A 26,342-nucleotide genomic window follows, 5' to 3' on the forward strand; every position below is an offset into this window, starting at 1 on the left:
GTGAGGATAAGCAGCATAGAAGATTCCTGGATGGACATACTTCACCACTTCATACTTCTCCTTTGAGTAGTCGAGTGAGCAAGGGTTACAGAGGCAAACTGGTTGACGTTGTGAAGCAGAATACCTTTCAGCGATCGCTTGCTGCTGTCAATGAACAGTCTCTAATCTTTGGGTTGATTCTGTGGCACCCCAAGCTAGTTCAGAAGCTGAGCAATATCTGTACAGTACACCAAGTCCTTCTCTTCAAAGAAAAAACAGAGAAACAGTTGATGTCTGTTGTGGTAAAAGGTGTGAGCACTGTCAGACAGGTGGTTCTGTTCCTTCAATCTGGATACCAATAGCTCGGCAGAGGACCTTGACAAGCTGAGGTAGCAGACTAGATCATTTAGCTTATTTTGGGAAAAAGGATGTGGAGCGTCATTGTTAAGAACCACTTCTTCTTCTTCTGGAACACTGGAGGAATCTTCGTCCCTGATGTCAGGAAGTTCTCCAAAGACAGGTACTGGGGTTTCATCACAGTGAGTTACAGGATGACGTGCTGATTCAAGATCAGGATACTTGAGGCTGCTTCGGTTCTTTCTGTTGATCCCAGTCTCATCAATAGCGCAAAAGTAGCAGTCAGTGACATGGTTTGTCGGCTCCCTCCAAACTCTTCTTGCCTTTGGTCCATGGACGGTGCATGCACGATACTCGGTGCATGACTTGCATACCATGTGTGGTGCCCAAGCTTTGTCCAAGCTTACTACCCAAATAAGCATGGTAAGTACGCTTTATGAAACTTGTGACTGGATTCCTGTTAGGAACAGTGGTGTATTCACCATTGCAAGGTCCATTGAAGCCGTTTAATTCACCTGTACTATAACAACAATTAGTCATAAACTGGCACATGCAAAATCTTCAAAATGTGTTTATTGCAAAAAATGTAAAAGAATTTTGCATCATATGACGTGAAAATACCTGTACATGTAAACAAAAATGTCAAGAAATGAATATGTAGCTTAGTTCAGAAAGTTGACCTGATTGAGCAAAACCAATGTGATTTTTGGATTCAGCACGTCAAAATGATCCTAAATCAGCAAAAAAAAAAACATAAACAATAAATTTGGTGTTGACCATGTCATGATCTGGAGAACTGCTCTACTGTCTCGTTGCAGCACACTACCGCCTGCCTGGGAGGAGTCACCTGAACACACCTGCAGCCAATTTACCAACAACTACTTTAGCAGCGCTGTCATGCCTACCCGTTGCCAGATTGTTCCCTGCTTCTCGCCTGTCTCCTGCACTCCCTTGCGTCGTGTTTTTGTGTGAGCTTACTTTCTGGTCCCCCCGCGAGTTTCTCGGCCCAGGGTTTTTGTTGTACTGTTGTGTTTTTGTATTGTCCTCCTGTGGGACACCTTATTGTTTCATAAACTTTTGTTACAGACTGACTCGTCTCTGCATTCTGGGATCCTGCAGTGGACCCTCGTGTCAGACCATTGATGAGCATCCGAGTCCATGTGAGCAAACATGCATAAGATGCTCATGGGTTGTTTTCTTGCGACATATTTACCCCAAATGGTGGAGAGAAACATCTGCAGTGATGCAGTTTTATATACAGCCAGGAGTGTTTCTCTTCAAAGCTATTGTTTTTATAAGTGACAGGTGAAGTAGATGAAATGCAAGGCAAACGTGCGTCATACTGTTTCACCTGAAGTGAGTACACCCCTCACCTTTCTGCAAGCATTTTACCATACCTTGTCAACAGACAACACCAGGGGGTGTGACCATACGCTCAGCTCACGAGATGCGACCATAAACGATATTGGGTCTAGGAGACGAGTCGAGATTTTAACTCTGCTTTTTAAAAAAAAGTACAAAGAAAAAAATATGCGACCAGACTAACAGGCTTTTTAAAGTGAGTCACAAAACAATGCAGCTGCATTTTTAAATGTTTTATAACTTTGCAGGGGCGCAGCTACTTACTTTGTAAGGGGAATGCAGACGCATTACACTTATTTTTGTTCATGTTTACATGTATAAATCTTATTTGTTCGTATACTAATAAAATCCAAGACTACAGACTTTTGTTTTTAGTGGTTAGCATGTTGGCCAACACAGTAACAGTCTGGAGATCGGGAAGACCTGGTTCGATTCTCCATTGGGCATTTCCGTGTGGAGTTTGCATGTTCTCCCCGTGCGTGCGTGGGTTTTCTCCGGGTACTCGGGTTTCCTCCCACTTCCAAAAACATGCATGTTAGGTTAATTGGTGACTCTAAATTGTCCATAGGTATGAATGTGAGTGTGAATGGTTGTTTGTCTATATGTGCCCTGCTATTGGCTGGCGACCAGTCCAGGGTGTACCCCGCCTGTCGCCCAAAGTCAGCTGGGATAGGCTCCAGCATGCCCCCGTTAATTACTCGTTAATTTATTATTATACATACATTAGATATACAATAATCCCTTGTTTATCCTGGTTAATTGATTCTAGAACCAAGTGATAAGTGAATTTTCCGCAAAGTAGGATTTATTTATAGATGGAATATTTTCATATTTATCAGCATAGAAAAACTGTTTATGACCTAAATATGGCTTGGAACATTGTTAGAGCCATCTAGACATGAAATAACACCCCATGGTCACCTTTACACTCGGATTAACCATTATAGTAGACCTAATAAGACATATAATACGACATGCATAAGACTCATGCTCGGGGGTGTTGCTGTAAATGTGTTCAGGTGCCAGGGGAGCTGAGTGGGACAGGAAGCAACGTCAGGGGTTCAGAGTTGAGTTTTAGCTTGGGTTACGGCCGCAATTTGTTAGGGATTATTGTGCCTGTTGTGAGAATTCAAACTTGCAATAAAAACCACTTGTCTTTTGAATGTGTCTTCTGAATACCTTTTTATTATATTTGGATTTGAGTTCATTTAGCCATTTTTATGCTTGAAAATGCTGAATTTAGGCCAAAAAAATGTAAAATATGCATATTTTTCGAGTAATAATGGGGCGTATTCAACCACGAAACTGATTTATTAAGATATTTTTGAAAAATCGTGATTAAAGTGAAGCTGCGAAATTCACAAGCGCACACAAGCGCACAGTGGCAAGGGATGACTGTATTAATATAATTATACAATACAATAAAAACACTTGTGTGCGTGCTTGAGGGTACGTACACTGGAGCTCTTTCAGTGTGGGAGGAGAGAGGTGAAGTAGCGGAGGTGTGCCTAATCAGTGACGTGCCTCTATTGATGTTATTTACCTATTATTTACCTATTTACCCTTAATGAACCGCAGCTCATCCAGCAGCACTCATGCATCCCCAGACCATGATGCTAGCTCAGCTGTAGGGTAACCACTTGTGTGGCCAGCTATTTAGACAACGGGTGTGTGTTGGTTCTTTTTCAGTGAATGGGAAATCCATACTGCTATAAAAACTGTACACTGACTACTCTGAAGTGTAAACAAGTTCACTTTCTGTTGTTTTGTCCCCGATGTAGTCATAAGAATGGTTGCAGAAGTGGGAGGGGTGTACTCACTTTTGTGAGGTGCTATATACTATGTCTGGTGGGGTACATTGTGCATGTCTACAGGTATTTCTAGTGCATATGTGAGATTACGTCATGGTTAAGTAAGAGTTTGTATGTTAGAAAAATGATTCATCCAGCATGGTTTCCACAGTGTAATGAATACATCATCTAAATGGAATAAGTGATGGTATGTTGATCTTATCATAGTTTCTATTGGTAAGACATGTTGTAAATGTTGTACACAAGTGAAAGTGTTTAGGAAATTTCCCAGGAGTTTAAATATGAACACAGTAAATCACGCTGAAAGGGGGCTTATGTAAAACAAGATCTTTCCAGGGGGGGCCATCAGTAATTCAATTAGATGCTCCATCCCTCACAGACTGTTTGGACGCCTTCCACCCATTCTTCTCTTTGTATCCACTTGTCGGGAATGAGACTTCCCGTGCCCGAGTGCTTGTAAAGCATGCGCACTGGGAATGTCGACATTGTAGAGAAAAGGTCAGCGGGCACGGCGCCACCGATGACCTCACGGCAGCCGGGGCGGGTAACAGGAGGGACTGGTTAGATCAGTGGTGTCCAAATGTTTTCCAGCAAGGGCTACGTACTGAAAAATGAAAGGATGCAAGGGCCACTTTCATGTTTTGGAAAACAGGAAAAAATTGCATCTCGGCTTTGTGACATAAGTGAAAAAGTGTATTATTAGTATGAACTTTGCTCTTTTCTCTTATCCTAAATGTTGCTGTTATTTTTTTCCAAAGATCAAACTTTCTTTTCAAATCAGTTTTCTTAGAAAATTATGACTTTATTCCCATTTTGACTTTATTTTGTTTTTCATATTACGGCTTCAGGAGAATAACATCTTTTTTTCTTAAATATTTCAACCATATGCTTCTAAAATAACATTTTTTTTCTCCTATTGCAATGGAATTGTAATAAAATTATGATTTTTCTCATTAGATTACAACTTTTTGCTCTTAAAAGTTTGACTTTATTTTTTTTTAAATTTTTTTCTTAAGTGATATTTTTAGAATGTGCCGAAAAAACAGCCTTGGGCTGCAAAAGGCCACTGGACCGCACTTTGGACACCCCTGAGTTACCTCCCGCTCTGATGGGCGTTGCTGACACGCCAGGTTGGGGTGGCTGGACGTGGAGTCGTTAGATGGGGTGGTGCTTTGCATTCTAAAGGCAACTTCCTCCACACACATGCACACAATCACTGTACACAAGAAGAGAAGAGATGTGTGCCACTGTTGCTAGGATACCACTTCTTCTGGATCCTTCCTTCGTAAGTCTGGCTGACTGCTAGCAGCGAGCAGGAATGAACACAAAGTAAATGTAGTGGAGAGATGGGGCACTGATGGCTTATAGCATTCATGTCAGTCTTGGCGGGGACTCTACATGAGGGGCAAGATGGACACTGCCCCCCAGGTGACATCCAGTAGAAGCTTCAAAGCTAAATGCCCTTAAAGTGGTGCAAATTGGAGTTCATTCAAGATTTTCAGGAAAATATGTCACGCAAAAATGTCTGCAAGACTTAACTGCAAAAGAGTGTTTTGCTTTTGAGGTACAGTACTAGTAATGGCAAACGGGAAATACAGTTCGTGATGACAACCCTAGAACCAGAAATTGAGCTTCTCATTTCTGTCCTGGCTGCTCAGTACAATATCTGCCATATTTTCCCATGGCTGTGTTTACTGTTAATGCGCCTCCCTGGAACATGCACCATCAAAGTTCATGTTGAGCACACAATTTATTGCTTTAGAGTTTTCCAGTTGCGTGTGGCTGACGTCTTTGTGCCTAAAAAACGTGACACGTGAAGCTGACACATCTTCAGATGATTCTTTTTCCTCTCCACACGTCCGTTTTTTTTATTTTACTTGTATTTGTTCGTGTTAAGAGTTGAAGTTATTTGTACACTTGTGTGGCAATTGAGAATGTTAAAATGTTACTTTACTTGCTGCTACGTTGCCTGTACGATTGATAAACAGTATGATGTTGGCGGTTTTACCCTGGAACAGATTCTTTCTATTTTCCTGTGGGGAAAAATTGTTTTGGAATCAAATCGATTGAGCGGAGAGAGAGAGCTTTATTACCCCGCTGTGTAAACCTATCGTACCAATTTTTTCCTATGAAAACATTACTGACCCCTACACCCTCCAATCCATCCAGCCACCCCACCCCGCAATCTCTTCTCCTCGGTGTCTGCTGTTATTGAACAATTATGGTCATTGATTTCCTTTCTCTTCTCATAGCACGTCTGTATGACAGTTGGCCTTTCTAAGAGGCCTCCAGAGACTCCTAACTGCTGCCCTCTATAAGCTCAAACACACACTATTCCATTTCTGACCCTTCCCCGCCGTGCACTGAGGATCTTTGGGAACAACTTGATGAACGACAGTGCAACCCATGTTGCACTTACAGTACGTTTCATTTTAGCATGCATGCAAGTACCCGCACGACATGGCGTTGAATGAGAAGCGAGAGCTAATGCTCCACAGATGCCACTCACTGATGTGGTTGACGACAACGAGCCTTTCATTCGTACCCGCAACACAGACTTTATAAAAATTGACTGTTGGCAGACAAAGAAACGGGCGCATATAACTCAGACATGATGTTTGTGTTAAGAGTGAACTGACAAACCGCTTTGTTTGAACTTTCAGTGCCCAGAATGTCAGGCAGAAGAAAAAGTTCCCATCAGAAAATATAACTTGAGTTCATATCTGGACATCTCCCCTCAAAAAATACAAGAAGAAATGCTTCCCCAGAAATAGTGCCATAATGCAGCTGCCAGTTTCCTCCCACATTCCAAAAATATGCTTGTTAGGTTCACTGGCGACTCAAAAATTGTCCTTAGGTAGGAATGTGATTGTGGATGGTTGTTTGTTTGTATGTGCCCTGCCATTGGCTGGTGACCAGTCCAGGGTGTACCCCGCCTCTCGCCCAAAGTCAGCTGGGATAGGCTCCAGCATACCCCCGCGACCTTAGTGAGGATAAGCGACATAGAAGATGGATGGACAGCTGCCAACATGCTTTGCTCAAACTGTCATATTTTGCAATAAAAACTGCACAATTTAAAAACAACTGGCCTTTTGTACATATTAGGACTCAAGCAACATTGAAGTCGAAACTCACTGTACACTTGAAGTTCGGTATTTTTGACAAACATTTTATTTTTTTACAGTGAAAAGGTGAATATTTGGGGGGAAAAAAACGCCTGTGACTGTGAAACCATATCGTGTAAATGTACATACAGTACGCCTCATGATATTGTTCAACGTTTGATTACTCCATCATTCTCGTTTAATGTTTTACTAACAAACTTACATTGAAATCAGAAGTCAAGATGCGAAGCAGAACTTCTAGTAATGACTCTTGTATAATTTATTCTCAATGGGTTTTGACAACAACAACAAAAAACAAACTTGAATTGCATTCAGTACCAATTAGACTTATTTGACATTTTTGAGAATTTGACTTGCCTGTTCTCAAAATTTTAAGATGGGGGAACGTCACAACTACAGTGGCGTGAAAAACTTCCTGATTTCTTTTTTTTTTTTTGCATGTTTGTCACGCTTAAATGTTTCATATCATCGAGCAAATTGAAATATTATTCAGTGACAATGCAGCTGAACACAAAATGCAGTTTTTAAATGAAACTTTTTATTATTAAAGGAGAAAACAAATCCAAAGCTACAAAGTGTTTCAGATAACTTGCAGTGAGTCTCTTACAGCGCTGTGGAGGAATTTTGGCTGACTCATCTTTGCAGAATTGTTGTAATTCAGCCACATTGGAGGGTTTTCCAGCATGAACCGCTTTTTTTTTAAGTCATGTCACAGCATCTCAGTCGGATTCAGGTCAGGACTTTGACTAGGCCAAGTCTTCATTTTGTTTTTCTTCAGCCATTTCTTCAGCTGTTTTTGTGTTTGCCGAGTGTCTTTCTTACGGTGGAGTCATGAACACTGACCTTAACTGAGGCAAGTGAGGCCTGCAGTTTTTTGGATGAAGTTGTGGGGTCTTTTGTGACATCTTGGATGAGTTGTCGCTGCGCCCTTGGGATCATTTTGGTTGGCCGGCCACTCCTGGGAAAGTTCACCACTGTTCCATGTTTTTGCCATTTGTGGAAAATGGCTCTCACTGTGGTCGGCTGGAGTCCTGAAGCTTTGGAAATGGCTTTATAACCTTTTTCCAGACTGATAGATCTCAATTAATCTCAGTTAAGTTATGTTTTAATGGGGGTGGGGGCACTTTTTCACACACAGCCAAGTAGGTTTGGATTTTTTTTTCTTACTTAATAAAAAGTTTCATTTAAAAACTGCATTTTGTGTTCAGATGTGTTATCATTGACTAATATTTGAACTTGTTCGATCTGAAGCATTTAGGTGTGACAAACGTGCAAAAACGAAAGGGGCAAAGACCTTTTCACACCAATGTATAAAAACAAAGTTGTTTCTTTTCAAGAATACTTTTCTTCTTTGGAGCAAAAACAAAGTTGAATATTCTTGAACATAGTTGGATATTAATTAAACAACTTTATTCTTGTAATATTTCAATTACATTCTCATAGTAGTCTACCATGATTTTTTTCTTAGGATTACTTTTAGTGTGGCCCAGGGACTCCTTTTGCAGCGTTCTGAAGCTAAAAAAGAAGAATTTGTTGATGAAGTGGTGATGTAATGCACATTTCCCACATAGTTTTCAGTGAGCGAGTGTTCAGTTATGACAGGTCAGCTCATGTGTTGAGGTATTCACACTCTGTAGTGTAAACACCAGCTGGTTCTTATACTGTTTTTAAGTTAATAACAATCCTCTTCAACCTCTCACATGACTGTTCAAGCGTTGTTTGCCATCTTTTTCATTCTTTGTCAGTGGGAGAAGATAAGGGTGCAGTCCAGTGGATTTTCTTAAACTTTATTTATGCCAAATAGCCGATAATCCTTATTTTTGTATGCTGGAAATCTGCTTGAGTCACACCTCCATCCTAAACACACACACGAGCATCCAATGGCGATGAAGAGCAGTGAAATATTTCATCCTCCGCTGTGTCAGAAGTTTGTCACTAATCCTCTGAGTGGAGTATATCTTTTTTAAAATGTGTGTGTCTGCAGCCTGTCACACAGCATCACATCACACGCTGATCAAAACAGCCTTGGGCAAGCTCTCTCTGCCTTCCAGGGAAGGATGGAGGATAGCGGCATGGGCAGCCTGGCTGGTGGCAGCATCAGCAGCAGCATCATTCCGAGCGAGCCGGGTTAATCCCCCACCGCTCATTATCCCCCCTTCTAAGCCACACTGTGCCTCATGAAGGCCATTTCCAAGGATTTGCACCTCTGCACTAATTACACACACACACACATTCAGCTTACCTTTTTTATTTACTTATAAAGAGTAATCCCCTGGGGGCTGTGCTAGCGTTTTTGCTGTAGCTCCTTAAAAACAGCAGAGTGCTCCTGTCATATAGAGGATCTTGGACTAGCTTTTTTGCAGCAAGTTCTTAAAAGCAGGCGAGTGCTCCTGCCATATAACGCAGTGGTTCTCAACTGGTGGGTCGGGATCCAAAAGTGGGTCGCGCATCCATTCTGGTTGGGTCGCAGACAACTTGATGTTTTTTTTTTTTATTATTTTAAATTTAAAATTGAGTAATAATTTAGTCATCTGTAGTCATTCCTGTGTGGTTTACATTCATTGTTATAAGTGAAATATGCCATTTTGTGGTCTTATTTAGTGCAATTTTGATATTTCATTTTAATTTCTGCATTATGTTTATGCATGCAGTTGAGTACTTATTTTCTTGCCAAAATCCCTTAGTAAATTCCTCTAAAATGCACTTGGAACATGTCATTATGTGTGTTCATGTTTTAAAAGATGACAATGGGGATTTTAAAAAACAAATGCGCTTGCTTGGTTTGACTTAAAAAGTAAATCAAGTGTGTTAGTATAAATAAATACATAAATGAAAGAATACAAGTATAAAACAAAATAAAATGACTTACTGTAAATAAAAGTGTAGATAATAATAATAATAATTTAACAGTGTCCGAACTTGATGTGGTCTTTTTTTATACCTCCACTTCATGCTCAATGATGATAGAAAGTGATTGGTGAATGCTTTGCAGAGTCTGCAGAAGTCTACGCTGGCCTAGAGTAGAGCATACAGTCTCTAGTTCTCTGATTACCCGCGAAATATAGTAGACCACCATGAATAAATGAAGGTATGTGTGCGTACGTGCACCCTTCGTGCTGCACAAAGCAAAGTTCAGTCCCTCCACCTCATATGCATACACACATGCACACGCACACATTACACGTGTACGCGGACACGTGCACATGCACATGGCCATGCGTGCATGCAGGCACACAGAACATGCATAGACCTCATTGTTCCCCACACATTCATTTATTCATGGTAGTCTACCATATTTAGCCAGTTATCAGAGAACTATAGATACTCTTTTTCAAAAAAGCAACTACCGACAACTCTAGGCTAGTGTAGACTTCTGCAGACTCTGCTATGCATGCACAAAAAGGGGGGGGGGGATTTGGAATCTGACCCTGCAAAAAAAATAAATCGTCAAAATCAATTTTACTACTAATCTTATGTATAATTAAGCTTTGACATAGAGCCCCCTTACATTTATTATATGGGAAAATAACTCATTTTGTTTGGACGGTGACATACAGTAATTGGGGTCAAATAATACAAATATTTACGTGTTTGGTATTTTTTTATTAGAACTCAAGTTGATTGAGAGATCTAAGCAAAAATAGAAATCTGTTATGTTTTTAGAGCATTTTTTGGGGGCAGACCTTTTTGTCTGAAGTACCCGAAAGGGTGGGGATTTTGGACTGGGCGTCTGGTTGACCTAGAAACAAATTTTAAATTTGAATTTTAGGATTTTTTTTTTCATTAAAAAAAAAACATCTTAGGAAAAATCATGCCAAATGGACTAACACAACCAAAGTTACGAGCAAAAAAAAAAAAAAAAAAGCAAAAACGTACCTGCAAGGACAAAAAAAGTCCTTGGGGATCCCAGAGGGTTTGTCATGTAGATTATCTTTGACTTGTCTTTTTGCAGATGGTCCTTTTAAACATAGTGGAGGCCAAAAGTAAGCGATTTGGCAGTAGGTTCTTAAAAGTAGCAGGATTTTGAGTTGTGTTTTTGCAGTAGGTCCTTTTTAAAAACAGCAGAGTGCGCCTGGCATACAGAGGTTCTTTGACCAGTGTTTTTGCATTAGGTACTTGACATCCATTTCCAAGGATTTGCACCTCTGCAGTAATTATCTGTATACACATGCCGCTTACCTTTTAAAAAAAAAAAAAGTAGTTATAAATAGTAATCCCCTTGTGGCTGTGCTGAGCCCACAGGAAGAGCAGCGTTCAGCTCCTGAGTGCTAATGAATGTTTACACTTACAGAATGTCAACAAACGGATGCTTATTGACTGTAACACTATTCACCATCTATTTGTTTAGTTGTCAATATCAAAGAATATGTTTTATGTGTTTAAATAATGTAAAAAAATAAAAAATTAAAAAAAAACACGCTGCTTGATGCACTTTAATCCAGCAGAGAAGCGTCTGCTGCCGCCAGCGTACATCCACCTCAGGAGAAAGCCTTGTCACGACTTGTTAGGAAGACTCTCTCGTGCATTCCCATGACTGTGTGACAGCCACCAGCATACCCCGGCACAATGGAGATGATGCAATTGTTCGTCCTGCAAAATGTTGACGCAGTCGTGTCATCAACGTCATGCATGTTTGGAAGCATGTTTGTCGGTCAAACGGTCAAAGTTGGAGCTGCTGGAGGCTATCATCTTACATCCTTTTGTCCTTCTCATCCAACAGTAATTCAAATTGCAGACAACTCATGTGTGTGTGTATATATATATATATATATATATATTTATATATATACTGTGCATATATGTACTACATTATGTGCTATAAAAACTCCAATACCAAGTGTTACTGCTTTGGCCCGGTCAGAGTTGCTAGAGGTTGTTTATATGCTGAAGTTATTGGTGTTTGCACTAAGCTAGTTTTCTTTCTTGTAGATGTAACATTTACTGCCGGATGGTGCCGCCTTAAGTGCGCTAACATGTTAGGTGTGTTTCCTGCAGCATACCCCATATCCGTGGAACAATGTCGACACACAACTGGATTTATCTACTTGCCTTTGTCCATCCCTAATTTTAACAGGGAAGCCAAAGCTCAGGCTTCCCGCTTGCATTTGCCATGATGCCATTTGTCACGCTGCGAGCTACTAGCGTTGCTCCCCCGTCAGTCAGTAGTGTCCGACACTCAGAGGCGTCCGTGCGGAAACTTGCCCAGGACTTTAGTTCCGCGTGAAGCCACTCTAGTAATAAATTCAATGAGAAAAATAGCATAAAATATGCTATACACCCCTACTTTTTACCCATTTTGAATGACTTTCAGAGGTCCGAAAGGGGTTACGTTATGTGACCACCTTCAAATGGCAAAAAAAGGCAAGTAATTGAGACACCCGTTTTTGACACTCGAATCAAGCCTGGACTATGCGGGTATCAAAATAAATGTGTACACACTATTATGCAAGCAAAACAATACAATGTTACACTAATTTAGAACCCGCAAGGCATGCTTAGTAAGTTAATGTTGGAAGTGTGCACGTGGACTTCCCACCTCCTCAAACAAGTTGAAGTTTGCCTCTAATTACTCAAGCGTTACCAACTTATGTCAAATGAAGTGAGTTTTGTACTAATAAGCATAGAATGGCAAGTTTCCACAAAAAAATCATGTTTTGATCAAAGATTCGCAAATTTGCGGGGTTGCGAATGTTAAATTGTGAATATGCAAGAATACACTAATGAATTGGAAGTGTGTTGTTCAAAATCTCTCATTTTGGAATTTAGACTGTTTTAAAAGTGATTTTAGTAACTTTTCGGAACATCGACGAGTGGGACAACGAGGATACAATCGACGAGGATAGAAATGTTAGCAACACGAGCATAGCTACAGCATGTGAGCTACAGTGCTAACATTACGTGTACATTTTAACAGCAACATCATGCTAGGTTAGCCTATTTGCTGATCTAACTTTCCGCTCCCACACATTTGTAGCTAAGTGACAGATAATTGGCAGAACTCTGGAAATTATTTTAAAATGTGTAGTGAAGCCTGCTTCTTTTTTTTTTACAAAGCTGTTTTTTGAGAAGTGGTGGGTGTGTACACCCCCCATCTAGGTAGGGGCGAGTGAGAGGCAGTGTCGTGTCCTTTAGGACGTCATGACGTTATGCAAAGCCGCAAACTCAAAAGTGAGCATTTGAACGCCTCTCCTCTCAAAAGTGAAACAAACCAGTGAGGGAAGGTGAAAGATTTTTCTCACATTTGTTGCTCATAAACAGGCTTCAGGGACACACATTACTGTTACAACATCATTAAAACATCAATTCTGCATAATATGGGGACATATAAACGCACTCTTGAAACCCTGTGTAGACAATACAACAATCAACATCAATCTAATATCGAATATAATCACACAATCTTGCATTTTTCCTGCATGAGTACTAACTAATTTATCACGTTATAACACGGTCGATGCAAAAAGAGAACAAACTAATACACTTTCAGGTCCTGAGTGGGTGATGAGATGCTCAACAATGCAGCAACATCGCCTTCACTTCAGCCAAATACAGTATGTGCACTCTTGTAGTGTGTCGCTGAGCAGAAAATACACTACTGTGTTGCTGCAGGGTTGCACACTTCAGCAAATACAAGAAAGAACACAAAGGTCACTCTGTAGTCTGCACACTTCTAACGGCCACCATCCAAAAAGATGTAACTTTTAACGAAATTGATAAAAGGAGGAGACCTAACTGGGGGAAAAAACAGGAAGGATCTTTTGCTTTTACGTTTTTGCAGCCGGTCCTAAGAAAGCGACGTCCTGTCATACAGTACAGGAAGATCTTTGTAGCTGCCATGCAAAACTTGTCATATCTAGAAACGTTGTTTACGGACAACATGCTGAGCGCCCATGAGGAGCCTGTTCAACTGGTTTGAAATGCTTTTGTCACGCATGCAGTAAAAAGACTTAACTTCTTCTTCGGGGGAACAATTTGATGAGAAGAGGAAGCAGCAGCAGATGCTACAAGCACACAAGAGAAAATGCTACACAGGCCGATGTGAGCGACTGAGGGTATTTGTGCTCTTTAGCTGCGCTATTATTATGTTAATGTGCTCTGAGGCTTCTTGAAAGTGGGATTTTACTGTACACACAATGCAGCACCATGACTCCGACAGCTGCAGGCGTACCTCAAGAACCGGCCTCTGTCAGTTTCAATAGGCAATACACAAGCGCACCTTTTGCAATGTCTCCTCCCACTAAGCCAGCGGTTCTCAGTTATTTTCTGTCAAGCCCCCACTGGGGACAAATATTTTTGCTTCCCCCCGATTTGAAATACAATTGAGAAACGGATAATATCTATTTATTTATCTGTACTGCACAGACTGAACTCAAAACAGAAACCAGCGAAATGCAACAAAACGGAGAGCAGTGAAGCATACAAGCGTGTTCAAGAGTCAAATTGCATGCTGACTACAACAAATTCATACATGTTGGCAGGTCTGCACTAACACTGAAAGTCCTCCCTGCCTCTCACGTTCCCCCCTGGCAGTTCACCACGCCCCTCCAGGGGGGGCCCCACCCCACTATTTGAGAAGCACTGGACTAAGCAGATTGAACATAGATGATTGTCCTGTGTGTGTGTGTGTGTGTGTGTGTATCGTGAGCATCCATATTCCACCTCCCATGCATTTATATTCCTTCTTGCAAAGCCCTCCTGCTTGTACGTATTATAGCAGTGATTCCCAACCCCCGGGCCGCGGCCAGGTACCGGCCGTGGGTCATTTGGTACCGGGCCGCACAGGAAGAAAAAATAATTTTGATTTTTTTTTTTATGTTTTATTTTGAAAAGTGGCCGGATTCTCTTTGTTACATCCATCTCACGTGACGCATGTCCATTGTGCGTGTGCTAACACAGATAGACTACTACTGTATTTTTACCATTTTTCTTTCACCTCATATTTGGTGTCAAATGCTGATACTATGTGCGCATGCATAAAGGTACGTTTTGATGACTTATTGAGTGCTAATGTGCACATTTGTCTCAAGTTAATTCATGCTAGCACACTGCCTTTTACCACACACGTCAAACAGCGATGTAATCATCTCTCTGAACTGGTGGATGGTGGGTCGGCATTAATTTTGTGCTTTTAATTTGATGTTGTTCATGTCTTAGTTTTACACATAATAAATAAGATAAATGAGATCGCTATAATGTACGAAACCCACGCACCCCCCCCCCACCCCCACCCCGCACCCCCCACCCCACCACCCACCGCGCCCCCACCCCCGGTCCGCGGGAGATTTGTGGGAATACATGCCGGTCTGTGGGTCAATTGGGGACTACTGTATTATAGTGTATCCTTAAACACCTTTTAACAACCTTTAGCACAGCAGGACCCAAACAGTGATATGAGTCCCTAAAAGTGCCCGATAAGATCAGAAAAAGTTGCTACATTCGGCACTAGTTGCTTTTTTTGAGTCGCTAAACTGGCAGCTCTGAATTCCCTCTTGCTACGTCGTCTTATTCTTTTCTTCCACGTGCGTATGAGGTGTGTTAAGAAGCAGCGTTACGATGCCGTCTGCTGTATGGAGTTGCAACGACAAGCTACACAGTCAGTCCTATTATAATGTGTTCATGAACAAGGGCAAACAGGTAGTGCCAAAAAAAACAAAACAAAAAAAACACCAAATGACTCTGTGGCGATCCAAATTTAGTAGCGGGCTGCCACAAGTAAATTAATGTATGGGAAACACTGGCAAGTGGAAACTCATATTAACCATTATTGTTTACTATTTAATGCCACACGGTGGTCTAGTGGTTAGCACGTTGGCCACACAGTCACCGTCTGGAGATCGAGAAGACCTGAGTTCAATTCTCTCCTGAGGCATTTATGTGTTCTCCCCGTGTGTGCGTGGGTTTTCTCCGGGTACTCCGTTTTCCTTCCACATTCCAAAAACTTGCATGTTAGGTTAATTGGAGACTCTAAATTGTCCATAGGTATGAATGTGAGTGTGAATGGTTGTTTGTCTATATGTGCCCTGTGATTGGATGGCGACCAGTCCAGGGTGTACCCCGCCTCTCGCCCAAAGTCAGCTGGGATAGGCTCCAGCATACCCCCGCTACCCTAAACAGGAGAAGCGGCATAGAAAATGGATGGATGGATGTTATTTAATTTCTTCCAAAATTTGTGTTTTTATTTATTTTCAAATAGATTTTTATAGTTCTGTTATCCACACTGTGAGAGAAAGAGATGTAAATGAATAAATTAATGCATGAAATAATTGCCTAAAATTCACAACGCTGTATTAATTTATGTACTGACTTATTTTAATTTATTTTATTTTTTTAACGTATCGCTTGTAATGAATTTATCTATTTGCTAGGCGTGCTCCGATCGATCAGCCACTGATCAGTATCGGCCAATGTCCATGAAAAAGCACGGTATCGGCATATGCGCCGTCAATCAGCTCCACCCCCCACTGCAGCATCCAGCCTATAGCGACCATCTCCCGCCCACTTTCCCTTCACAAAGCCACAACCAAACATGTCTGCTGTGTGAGACTTACCTGTCGTTGTGAGAGTGATAGAAGTTTTGCACCGTGCATGAAAAATGTCTCGACGGGGTGTGGCGCGTTAAAAACCTTTAGTTTGGTTTGGCATTTGGGGGGCAGGGTATGGTGTGTTTTTGAAGCTTGCGATGTGATGATCGGTCGGGCGGCGGCGTGGCAGTCGCAGGTTCGGGGCCGATAGCTCGAAAAGTGGTTGGATTCGTCAGACTGGACGGTGGAGGAATGGAGGCTTGTGTGCTCTTGAATCAAAATTCTCCTTAAAGAAGGCGTCTGATTGTCCTAGTCCCCCCCCCCCCCCCTCTAGTAAAACAAGCATATTGGGTTTGTTTGGGTTAAAAAAAAATTATTTTATTCAAAAATGTACACTTAATCTATGTGATTGGTGTCAGTATCGGCAGCATAAAACCCTGATCAGGGAGCATCCCTAGTTTTTACTGATACCACTTTGATATTGTCATATATTTATTTATTTTTTATATATATTTTTTTTTTTGATTTTTGTAATCAAGCTCTTTTTTTGTTTTAATTGTATTTCTGCAATGTCCCGTGAGCCAATAAAAAACCTCCCTGGAGTAAATGAATAAACGGAATAAATAAATAAAATAATTTCTTAAATTATAGAATGTATAATCAATTTTTACATTTATTTTAATACATTATTTTTATAATTTTGCAGAGTGTCTCTCACCCACTCTGAGGCAAACACAGCAGAAACAGAAGAAATACTTCTGACCTTTTTTTTTGATGATACAGTGAATTCTATTCATATTTAAATAGAGTATCAATTAAACATGTCAATAATATCCAAGCTCGCATGTTCCTGCTGCGTGCTCCACATGCCAGCAGTGTTCTCCAGTCACATACCACAACGTGACGTCATGGTGAGTCAGGAGGGGGCGTGGCCACCATGTAGGCGTACAAGAAGAAGAAAAAAAAAAGCTCCGTAAAGAACCCCAGGAGGAGAACCAGACACTCGCTGCTCAGAGGAGGAGGAGGAAGCTCCTTCTGTCTCCTGGTTAATGTTGCCTCCCTCTCTCCCCCGCTGTGCTCGTTGTGAACATCCACAGAAATAAGTGGAGCTTTTTGGAAGAGAGGATCTGAGGATGCTCCACATGAAGAGCAGGTCGTGTGGACTATTGTAGACCAAGTACAAAAAAAGGTGGGATTATTTCTTGTTGCTTTGATGTAAATGCATGCAGCATATGATGTTTAGTTCAGTATTACTCTGCATGGAGCTCTTATTGTTCTATCATGTAGCAGATTGCAGGCTTCTTGTTAAAAGAAGTGGAAAACATTCATAACTTATTGTACTTCGCTACACTTTTATTGATATTGTTTACCTATAATGTTAGATATAAGTGTAAACATATTCATGGTTAGACTAGCAATTAGTAATTTTACTTCTTTATAATATGTATAAGTATGTAAAATCCTTATAATACAGATTAGACTTGATTAGACTTTTTCTAATTATGTTTTTAAAAAACTATTTTGTTGCATTATGTCAAGTATTGTACCTTCTTATACGTTTGTTTTTTAATATCTTCATAGCTAGACATAAATGTAAACATATTTATGATTAGACTTTTTCAAATTACATTTATTTTGTTGCATAATGTCAAGTAATTGTACTTCTTTATACATTTATATAATTAAAACATATACAGTATATAGTACTGTAGTATTGAGATCTTGACAGGTAGAAATAAATGTAATGCTGTTATTATCTTGTTGCATTTTGGGCATTGGGCACTGGATGTTGGGCAACCCTGCTGTATCTGTAAAGGTTTCCTATTTATTGGATGAATTGACTGTAAAGTTGACCTCATGCATGCTAAAACCTTCCTGTGAACTTTGACTTGTAAAGCGTTTACAGTTAAATGACAGCGTTTGCCAATGAAGGATTAAGCACTGGAGAAACTTGACTGGAAAGTTGACCGAGCCTAACATTTTGCGCTGAGATGTTCTCATGTTGGTGGGTTATGTTGTTTTCTTGACTAACGAGGTCACATTTGGTATTTTGTCTCCCTTGCAGAGACTTTTTTTTGGTTCGTCACAGCTTCCATTGTCTCCATCCAGCTGCTCTTTCAATGTGGGCTCCAGTCTTGTCCCTCACGCCAGGCTGAAATCCTCCAGGGTCAGGACCTCCATCATGGCGGCCCTGCTCCTCGGGGTGCTGCTCTTCGCTATGCAGTCCCCTACCGTCCCCTCCTCAGGGGCCCTGGAGTGGCAGCCGCCCACTTTGTCGCCACAGGCGGACAACATAACCGCCGCCCACTCAAACGGGACGGTGCAGCAGCTCCCGCGGATCATCATCATTGGCGTGAGGAAAGGCGGCACGCGGGCGCTCATTGAGATGCTGAGCCTGCACAGCGGGGTGGCGGCGGCCCAGAACGAGGTGCACTTCTTCGACTGGGAGAACCACTTCCAGAAGGGCTTGTCTTGGTACCGCAGCCAGATGCCCTTCGCCTTCCCCGGCCAGCTGACGGTGGAGAAGACGCCCGCCTACTTCACCTCCGCCAAAGTCCCCGAGCGCATCCACCAGATGGACCCGGGCGCCAAGCTGCTGCTCATCCTCAGGGACCCCACGGAGCGGGTGCTGTCGGACTACACGCAGGTCTTCTACAACCGCCTCCAGAAGCACAAGCGCTACCAGCCCATTGAGGCGGTGCTGGTGAAGGACGGCGAGGTCAACCTGGGCTACAAGGCGCTCAACCGCAGCCTGTACTACCTGCACATGCAGAACTGGCTGCGCTACTTCCCGCTAGAGAGCATCCACGTGGTGGACGGCGACCGCCTCATCCGGGACCCCTTGCCCGAGATGAAGAAGGTGGAGCGCTTCCTGAGGCTGGAGTCGCAGATCAGCGCCTCCAACTTCTACTTCAACAAGACCAAGGGATTCTACTGTTTGAGGGAGCACGGGCGGGAGCGCTGCTTGCACGACTCCAAGGGCAGGGCCCACCCTCACGTGGCCCCCGCCATCCTGCAGAAACTCTACCACTTCTTCCAGGAACCCAACAGGAAGTTCTTTGAGCTGGTGGGCCGAACGTTCAACTGGAAGTGAAGCCTCCCTGTTGTACTAACATGAACACAATACTAAGTCTATTTTTTATACCAAGTCGTCACTTTTTTTCTACTCACTGGTCAAAAACACGGCCCCTAGCGACACAGGCAGTCACATCCATGTCGCCATGTTATCAAGCGCATCTTCAACTTAATTAAATGTACCTCAAGGACATTCAGCGGCTGCTACGTTTTCACTTTCTGGAGAGAAGCCACATACGAACCTTTAATAAGTGTGTCTTTTTATTCCTTTTAATCCCGCTCTAATTAATCGTGTGCACAGATTAAGGCAGTGTGCTGTAAGAGCCTATAATGGAGATCATTTTGTACAATTTCATACAAAAAAATAGGCAAAATTTAGTGGAAAATATACATTTTTTAAGGTTGTCAGAAAAAAAAACAGGTGTGGAAAAAAATGTAACAAAGCTTTTCAAGGCAACACAAGTTGTTATATTGCAATTTTTGCCAACTTCCCAATAATAATAATAATAATAATAATAATATTGACTATTACTATTATTTTTTTAATTTATTTTTACACCCCATTACTGAAGTCTTATTTGCGGAATATTTTTTTCATAATTTCACGAAAAAACACTGAATTCATCAAAATATATTTCCAGAATATTTGCTGTGTTTGTGGAATGCAAGATTTGTCATTTTTATGCACAAAAAAAGTCCATTTGGAGACATTTATAGTGTACTAGATTCTCCTGTCTGTAAATAGATTTATTTCTAAAGTGAAGAATTAATACTATATTAAAGATATATATTATTTTCATGTTTGTTTTGTTTTTGAATTATTTGGAAAATATCCACATATTTAAATACAAGAACTTGTTCATACCTTTTAAAATCCTTCTCCTCATCAGTGATATCAAAGTGTAACATTATTGTCTATTTCTCATGACCTTTCTTTGATGGTTGAAGTTTACCTTAGCAAATATGGTTCTTTGCTCCATAAAGGGCGACACATCTTGTTTGTATTCATCCACAATACCAGATAGATTTTTATTTATGGAACGCACACTGTGATCATTTACAAGGCCCGCCGTATGAATTTAAAACACCAACAGGTTATTTGGTGACCCCAACCACCTTGGATTTCATGCATAAGCAAGTACAGGTGGGAAAATATGTCAACAAAAACTCGGTGATGATGGACCGGTAAGTCAAACTCGCATGATTATATGTATAAAAAAAAACATACTTCTGCTCAAGGGTGTCCTCTGACGCCGTGTTTTGATAGCCAATCTTTTGAATAATTTTCGTCTTTATTTCCTAAAAATCTGAGCAGAGTTTTGGAAAGTAATGTTTATGGCTTCCAAAAGAGCTCACACTCTGACTTGCTTTTGTTCACACTAAAGGCAAATGGTTTACACATATTTTACAAAAATATGAAATATTTTGTTAACCTGTGTGCTTTTTTTTTTTTTGCTTTTTAAGCACACATTGGCACCATCTGTATTTTAATCACTTTAAAGGTCTCATAATATTTTTCTCCAATTTATTTTTAGGCGTGTGGCAAAGCTTGCTCTGTACGTACGTATGTATGTATGTGTGTATGTATGTATATATACAGTATATGTATATAAATGTATGTATATGTGTGTATATATATATATATATATATATATATATATATATATACATGTATGTATATATGTGTGTATGTATATATGTATATGTGTGTATATATATATATGTATGTGTATATATGTATGTATATATACAGTATATGTATATAAATGTATGTATATGTGTGTATATATATATATATATATACACACATATATGTATGTATATATGTGTGTATGTATCTATATATATGTATGTATATATACAGTCTATGTACATAAATGTATGTATATGTGTATATGTATATATGTATATATATATATATATACTGTATATATATATGTGTGTGTATATATATATATATATATATATATATATATATATAATATATATATATACATGTACATATGCATGCATGTACATATATATGTATATATGTATGTGTATATATATATATATATATATATATATATATATATATATATATATGTATGTATATATGTATGTATGTGCGTGTATATACTGTATGTATGTATATATATATATGTATGTATATATGTACACTGTATGTATGTGCGTGTATATACTGTATGTATGTATGTATATATATATACTGTATATATATATATATATATATATATATATATATATATATATATATACACATACATATATACATATATATGTATATATACAGTATATACTGTACATATTGAGCTAGGGGCAAGTTCAACAAGTGAGGGAGATGATCGATTTTTCTCATGTTTGGTTCTCATAAAAAGGATCAATTTGTATTTATTACCATTAGAACATCATTCAAAAGTCACTTTTACATAATGGGGGGCTTTAAACTGTTGTTTTGGCACACTGAGTGCAGTAAAATGAAGTAAATAAAGTAATGGTATTCCTCTATGTAATCAAAAGGGTGCGGATCGTCACGGTTGATTCACTGACAGTCTGCTGCCTGCACTCGGCTATTAAGAGATCATGAACGTCTCATTAGTCTCGTCACTTGTGCAGCACTCCAAAGTTTTACAGCCCCCCATTACCCCCATAAGATCAGCTAATTAATCTGAGACACACATAATGTGCCCCCATCCCACATGCAGCATTACACTCTGGGAACCAGCAGGATTATTGGTGCCGTTCCGTCCTCGGCTTAGAACAATATTGACTGAAGAACTTTTTGGACGAACTGGTACACGCACACACATGCGTGCACACGCACACACACAGCTAGCAGAGTTCCAGAAGCAGCCAAGTTTTTCTAGCATCACAATCTGCCTGTCTGCCTGCCTTATTCAGGATAATGTGACCCAGCGAAGCGGGCCTCCTGCAGCTCGACTCCTTGCTTTAATTGGAATGGATTGTTTGTCCACCTGGTGTGTGAAGGCTTGTCTCGACACTCACACACACACATGCACACGCACACACAGATGCTAGATGCTGGTAAACCTCCAATTTGAAACAATTTCTCCCATAGTCAGGAGTGGAAATACAAATACAATAATCTGCTCCAGTGTCATAAAACTTTTATATAGTATATAACTGTCCAGACAATGCTTTAAGGAACACTTCAACAAGTGTAAAAAGAAGTTAACCACTGTTCATATTAAGATGGAAAAACCCTAAAATCCCTTGTCTTTAAATATGATGCAAAGATGATTCACGTTGCACGCATCTTGCATTTTAACAAGTTTAAATCAGGTGTAAAAAGAAGTTGACCAGTGTTCATATTACCTTGTACAAACAGTAAAACCCCCAGTCTTTCAAATGAGTCTGTAATGCAGAGATGATTGAACGCTGCAAGAATCTTGCCTTCCAACTAGGGGTGTCACAAGATCTTGGAACACACGATCTCGCAAGATTAAAACGATTTCTCGTTGAGAAAAAAAGCGTCTTGCGGGGACCAGGCCTGGGATGATAATAAATTTGTTAATTAATCACACAATAAACAAAAATGAACTCCATCATTTTGCTGGCCTCATTGCCATGTGCATGCGTGTCTGTTTTCTATCGTCCCTCGCCTCCAAACAGGCAGGATGAGCGTTCACTCTGAACACTGGTTTCAGCACCTTGGCGCCTTTTGTTCCATAGAACAACGGCATAAACGGAGCGAGCCTTTTGTCAGTCATACAGTCTAATTGTCTCGGTGGGTGGAGGCGGGGCCGCTAGCATGCACACACAGTGCAAAGGAGTGTAACGTAGTAGAAATTAAATGAAAAGATTGCCATATATTGTCGTTTTTTAAATATTTTTTATTGTACTTTACTCAAAAGTAATGTTAAAATCGTGTCTCGTGACGCCCCTAGTTTTAACGTTCCTAATTCAAGTGTAAAAAGAAGTTAACTACTGTTCATATTACCTTGTAAAAACAGTGAAACCATCTCAGTCTTTCAAGATGAGGACGTAATGCAAAGATGATTCATGTTGCAAGCATCTCGCATTTTAACAATCTTAATTCAGTTGTAAAAAGCAACTAAACACTTACCTTGTAAAAATAGTAAACCCTCAGTCTTTCAAGATGAGGATATAATGCAAAGATCATTGGCATTGCAAGCAGATCAAGCTTTAACAATCTTAATTCAAGTGTAAAAACAAGTTAACTGCCATAAAATGTAAAAACAGCCTGGCTTACTGTGCTTCACGTAACTTTTCTTCTCGCATCTTGTCCCTCATTTCTTCTGTTGCCAAACAAGCCAGAGAAGAAGCCAACCACAGACGATCTTGTGTGATATGCTGACATGGATTGATTTTTACACGTTTTGTTTGACTCCAGAGGCGGATTTTTGTCAAAATTCATTACTTGAGGGGACTCAAATATCCATGGGTTTATCTGATAAATTCTTAAGTAAAGTTGATCAAATGCAGACTTACTACAGCTTCTGCAAAGTAGATCTTTCTTCATGAAAATTGAAGCGGTAGGAGGACTTCAGTTTGTTTAAAAAGAGAGTTCATAATTGTATTTTTACCATATGATTGTTCAAATTAATGATGGAAATTTCGGCTCTTTTTGGAGAGCCAGTTCTTTTGGATTGGCTCACTAAAAGAGTCGATTCGTTCGCGGCCGACACATCACTAATTGAAATGCTTGGTTAAACCTAAATAGGGTCGCCGTCTCCCCTCTGTCTTATACAACACAAGCTAGCAAACATAGTGTAGTTAGCTAACTTAAATGGCATATTTCCCGTCAAAAGCTTCGTCGTCCGTCTTTTTGGTACATTAACTCCCAGTTTTAGACAGTTTTTACAGATGAAAACTACATGTTTGCTACATGTGTGCAAGAGAACTGAGTTGCGTGTAGTTGTCTAATCTTGGAAATATTGCTAATGATTGGTTCGCTACTTGCTTTTATTTGTGTGATGTCGCATGGTGGCATTTTGATATTTCTATTTTTTGAAAGGTCTATTTCCTTGAATTAGAACAGGGGTGTCCAAAGTGCGGCCCGTGGGCCATTTGCGGCCCACGGCTGTGGTTTTATCGACCCGCAGCACAGTCTAAAAATGTCATTTAACAAGGAAACTTAAGAAAAAAACCAAGCGCAGCAAAAATTGGAAAACCGATCAAAAGTCAAAATATTTAGAAAAGAGTTGTAATCTAGCAAGGAAAAAAAGCCATAATTTCACAAGAATAAAGTAATAGTGTGAGGGAAAAAAAGTTTTTGTTTATTTTCATTAAGTCAAAAGCAATGAATAAAGTTGTAATTTTTGGAAACTTGGGTTGGGGGGAAATTTATAACATGGGAATAAAGTCAAAATATTAGGAGAAAAGAAAATATACAAGAAGAAAGTTGAAATATTTTGAAAATTATACAAAAACAATCAACAGCAGAAATTTTACCAGTCAAAAGTTAAGAGTAAAGAGAAAATATTAAGAGAAAAAAATTGTTTTCTAATGAGAGAAAAGTTTGGTTTGGTTTAGTTTATTTGAACATGAAGGTTTCAATTTTATGAGAATAAATTTCTAAAATGAGGAAACATATCATTTTAGTAACAATGTTGAAATAAAGAAAAAAGACATTCTCGTTTTAAAATATTTATAGAGAAAATTTACAAGAGGATAGTTGAAATTAAATAGTTGAAAAAAAATGCAGAAATGGAAAAAACTGCTGTAATTTTATTTGAATAAAGTCAAAATATTAAGAAAAAACGTCATAATCGAATGAAGAACAAAAGTTGCATTTTTAAAAGAATAAACTCGTATTATTATGGAAAAAACTTCATTTTTAGTAGTATTTTACCTATATTACAACGGTGAAATGCATTTTTTTCTTGTGCTATATATAGCTTCTTAGCATATCTCTGTACAAAATATCGAAGTGGCCCTTGCATCCTTTCATTTTTCAGTATGTGGCCCTCGCTGGAAAAATTTTGGACACCCCTGACTTAGACGTTCTCTGCTATTCATAACTGTTTCAATGTCATGAGCATTTCAATGTACCGTATGTCAGAATGTCGGGAACTTACCACTATCATGCTAGGTGTTGGCATACTAACATTCGCATGTTAGCATTGATAGCATGCTAACATAGGCATGTTAGCATTGTTAGCATGCTAACATTAGCATAACGGAATTTTTTGCCATTTTCGTAGCTAGACACATATATAAAGACTTAGCACTATCATGCTGCCCCCGCAACCCTAAAGAGGAGAAGCGGTATAGAAAATGGATGGATGGATGGATGCTTGGTGTTAACATGCTAATGTTAATATGTTAGCATTGGTAGCATGCTGACATTAACATTGTAGCATTTTTTGTCATTTTCATAGCTAGACACTTATATAAATACCACTATTATGCTACATGTTAGCATTCTAATGTTAGAATGTTAGCATTGCTAGCAAACATTAGCAACCCAAATATAGATAAAATATAGATAGATCAAATAAATGTAGGATTATTATTTATGGTGTAAATCATAATATGGGGTGAACTTTGGCGCTTGGTGGAGGTCTGCGCTCTCCGAGTGCTTTTCTAGTTTGAACTGTTATCAGTAAGAAAATATGGCCCATCACAAGCATCCACTGGGTGGATATGCTCATGATAATCAATTATTGTACCAGTAATACTTGATTTCTTTCTACTTGTATATCCACTGTGAGGCCTGAGAGTCTTGTGTAATGATTCCAGACAAAACAAGAATATTGTATTGGGCTTGACTGTGCACATGATGGCTATATAGTGATGGTTTTATAGGACAAAAGTGATGTCGAAGGGGGACAAATAAACAAACTGGAGCATAACAAAGACTTCAGTCTCTGCGCGTAGCTTGACGTGCACCTCAGAAAAAAAATCCTCAAGCTGCGTAATTTATTTCCACGTGTGTAAACAATTTTGGATCTACTGACCATTGTCACGCATCAATTAGTTCCAGCCGCAAAAACAACATTCTCCTCTCTTTAATTACCATCCTTCGCTCACGACGGGAAGCTAGCACGCTGAATAGTCGAGGAGAGAAGTTGTGGTTGCTCACAGAGTTGATGTCATGTCACGCTCTCAATTCTGACAGAGTGCCA

At 39.8% G+C, this 26,342-nt stretch overlaps 1 protein-coding gene across 2 annotated transcripts; it reads left to right on the forward strand.

Moving 5' to 3' along the window:
• Positions 1-17,150: 17,150 nt before the first annotated feature.
• On the forward strand, positions 17,151-19,988 carry hs3st1 (heparan sulfate (glucosamine) 3-O-sulfotransferase 1). Of its 2 annotated transcripts, none has more exons than XM_054792190.1 (2): positions 17,151-17,344; positions 18,221-19,988. In XM_054792190.1, the coding sequence occupies exon 2, from the start codon at positions 18,338-18,340 to the stop codon at positions 19,247-19,249; it is 912 nt and encodes a 303-aa protein (XP_054648165.1). In that variant the 5' UTR covers positions 17,151-17,344; positions 18,221-18,337; the 3' UTR covers positions 19,250-19,988. The 2 variants fall into 2 exon arrangements, with proteins under 2 accessions (XP_054648165.1, XP_054648166.1); XM_054792191.1 differs by having other exon boundaries at positions 18,245-19,988.
• Positions 19,989-26,342: the final 6,354 nt, after the last annotated feature.

The sequence above is a fragment of the Dunckerocampus dactyliophorus genome, chromosome 11 (assembly GCF_027744805.1).
Source record: "Dunckerocampus dactyliophorus isolate RoL2022-P2 chromosome 11, RoL_Ddac_1.1, whole genome shotgun sequence".
Lineage (NCBI taxonomy): Eukaryota > Metazoa > Chordata > Actinopteri > Syngnathiformes > Syngnathidae > Dunckerocampus > Dunckerocampus dactyliophorus.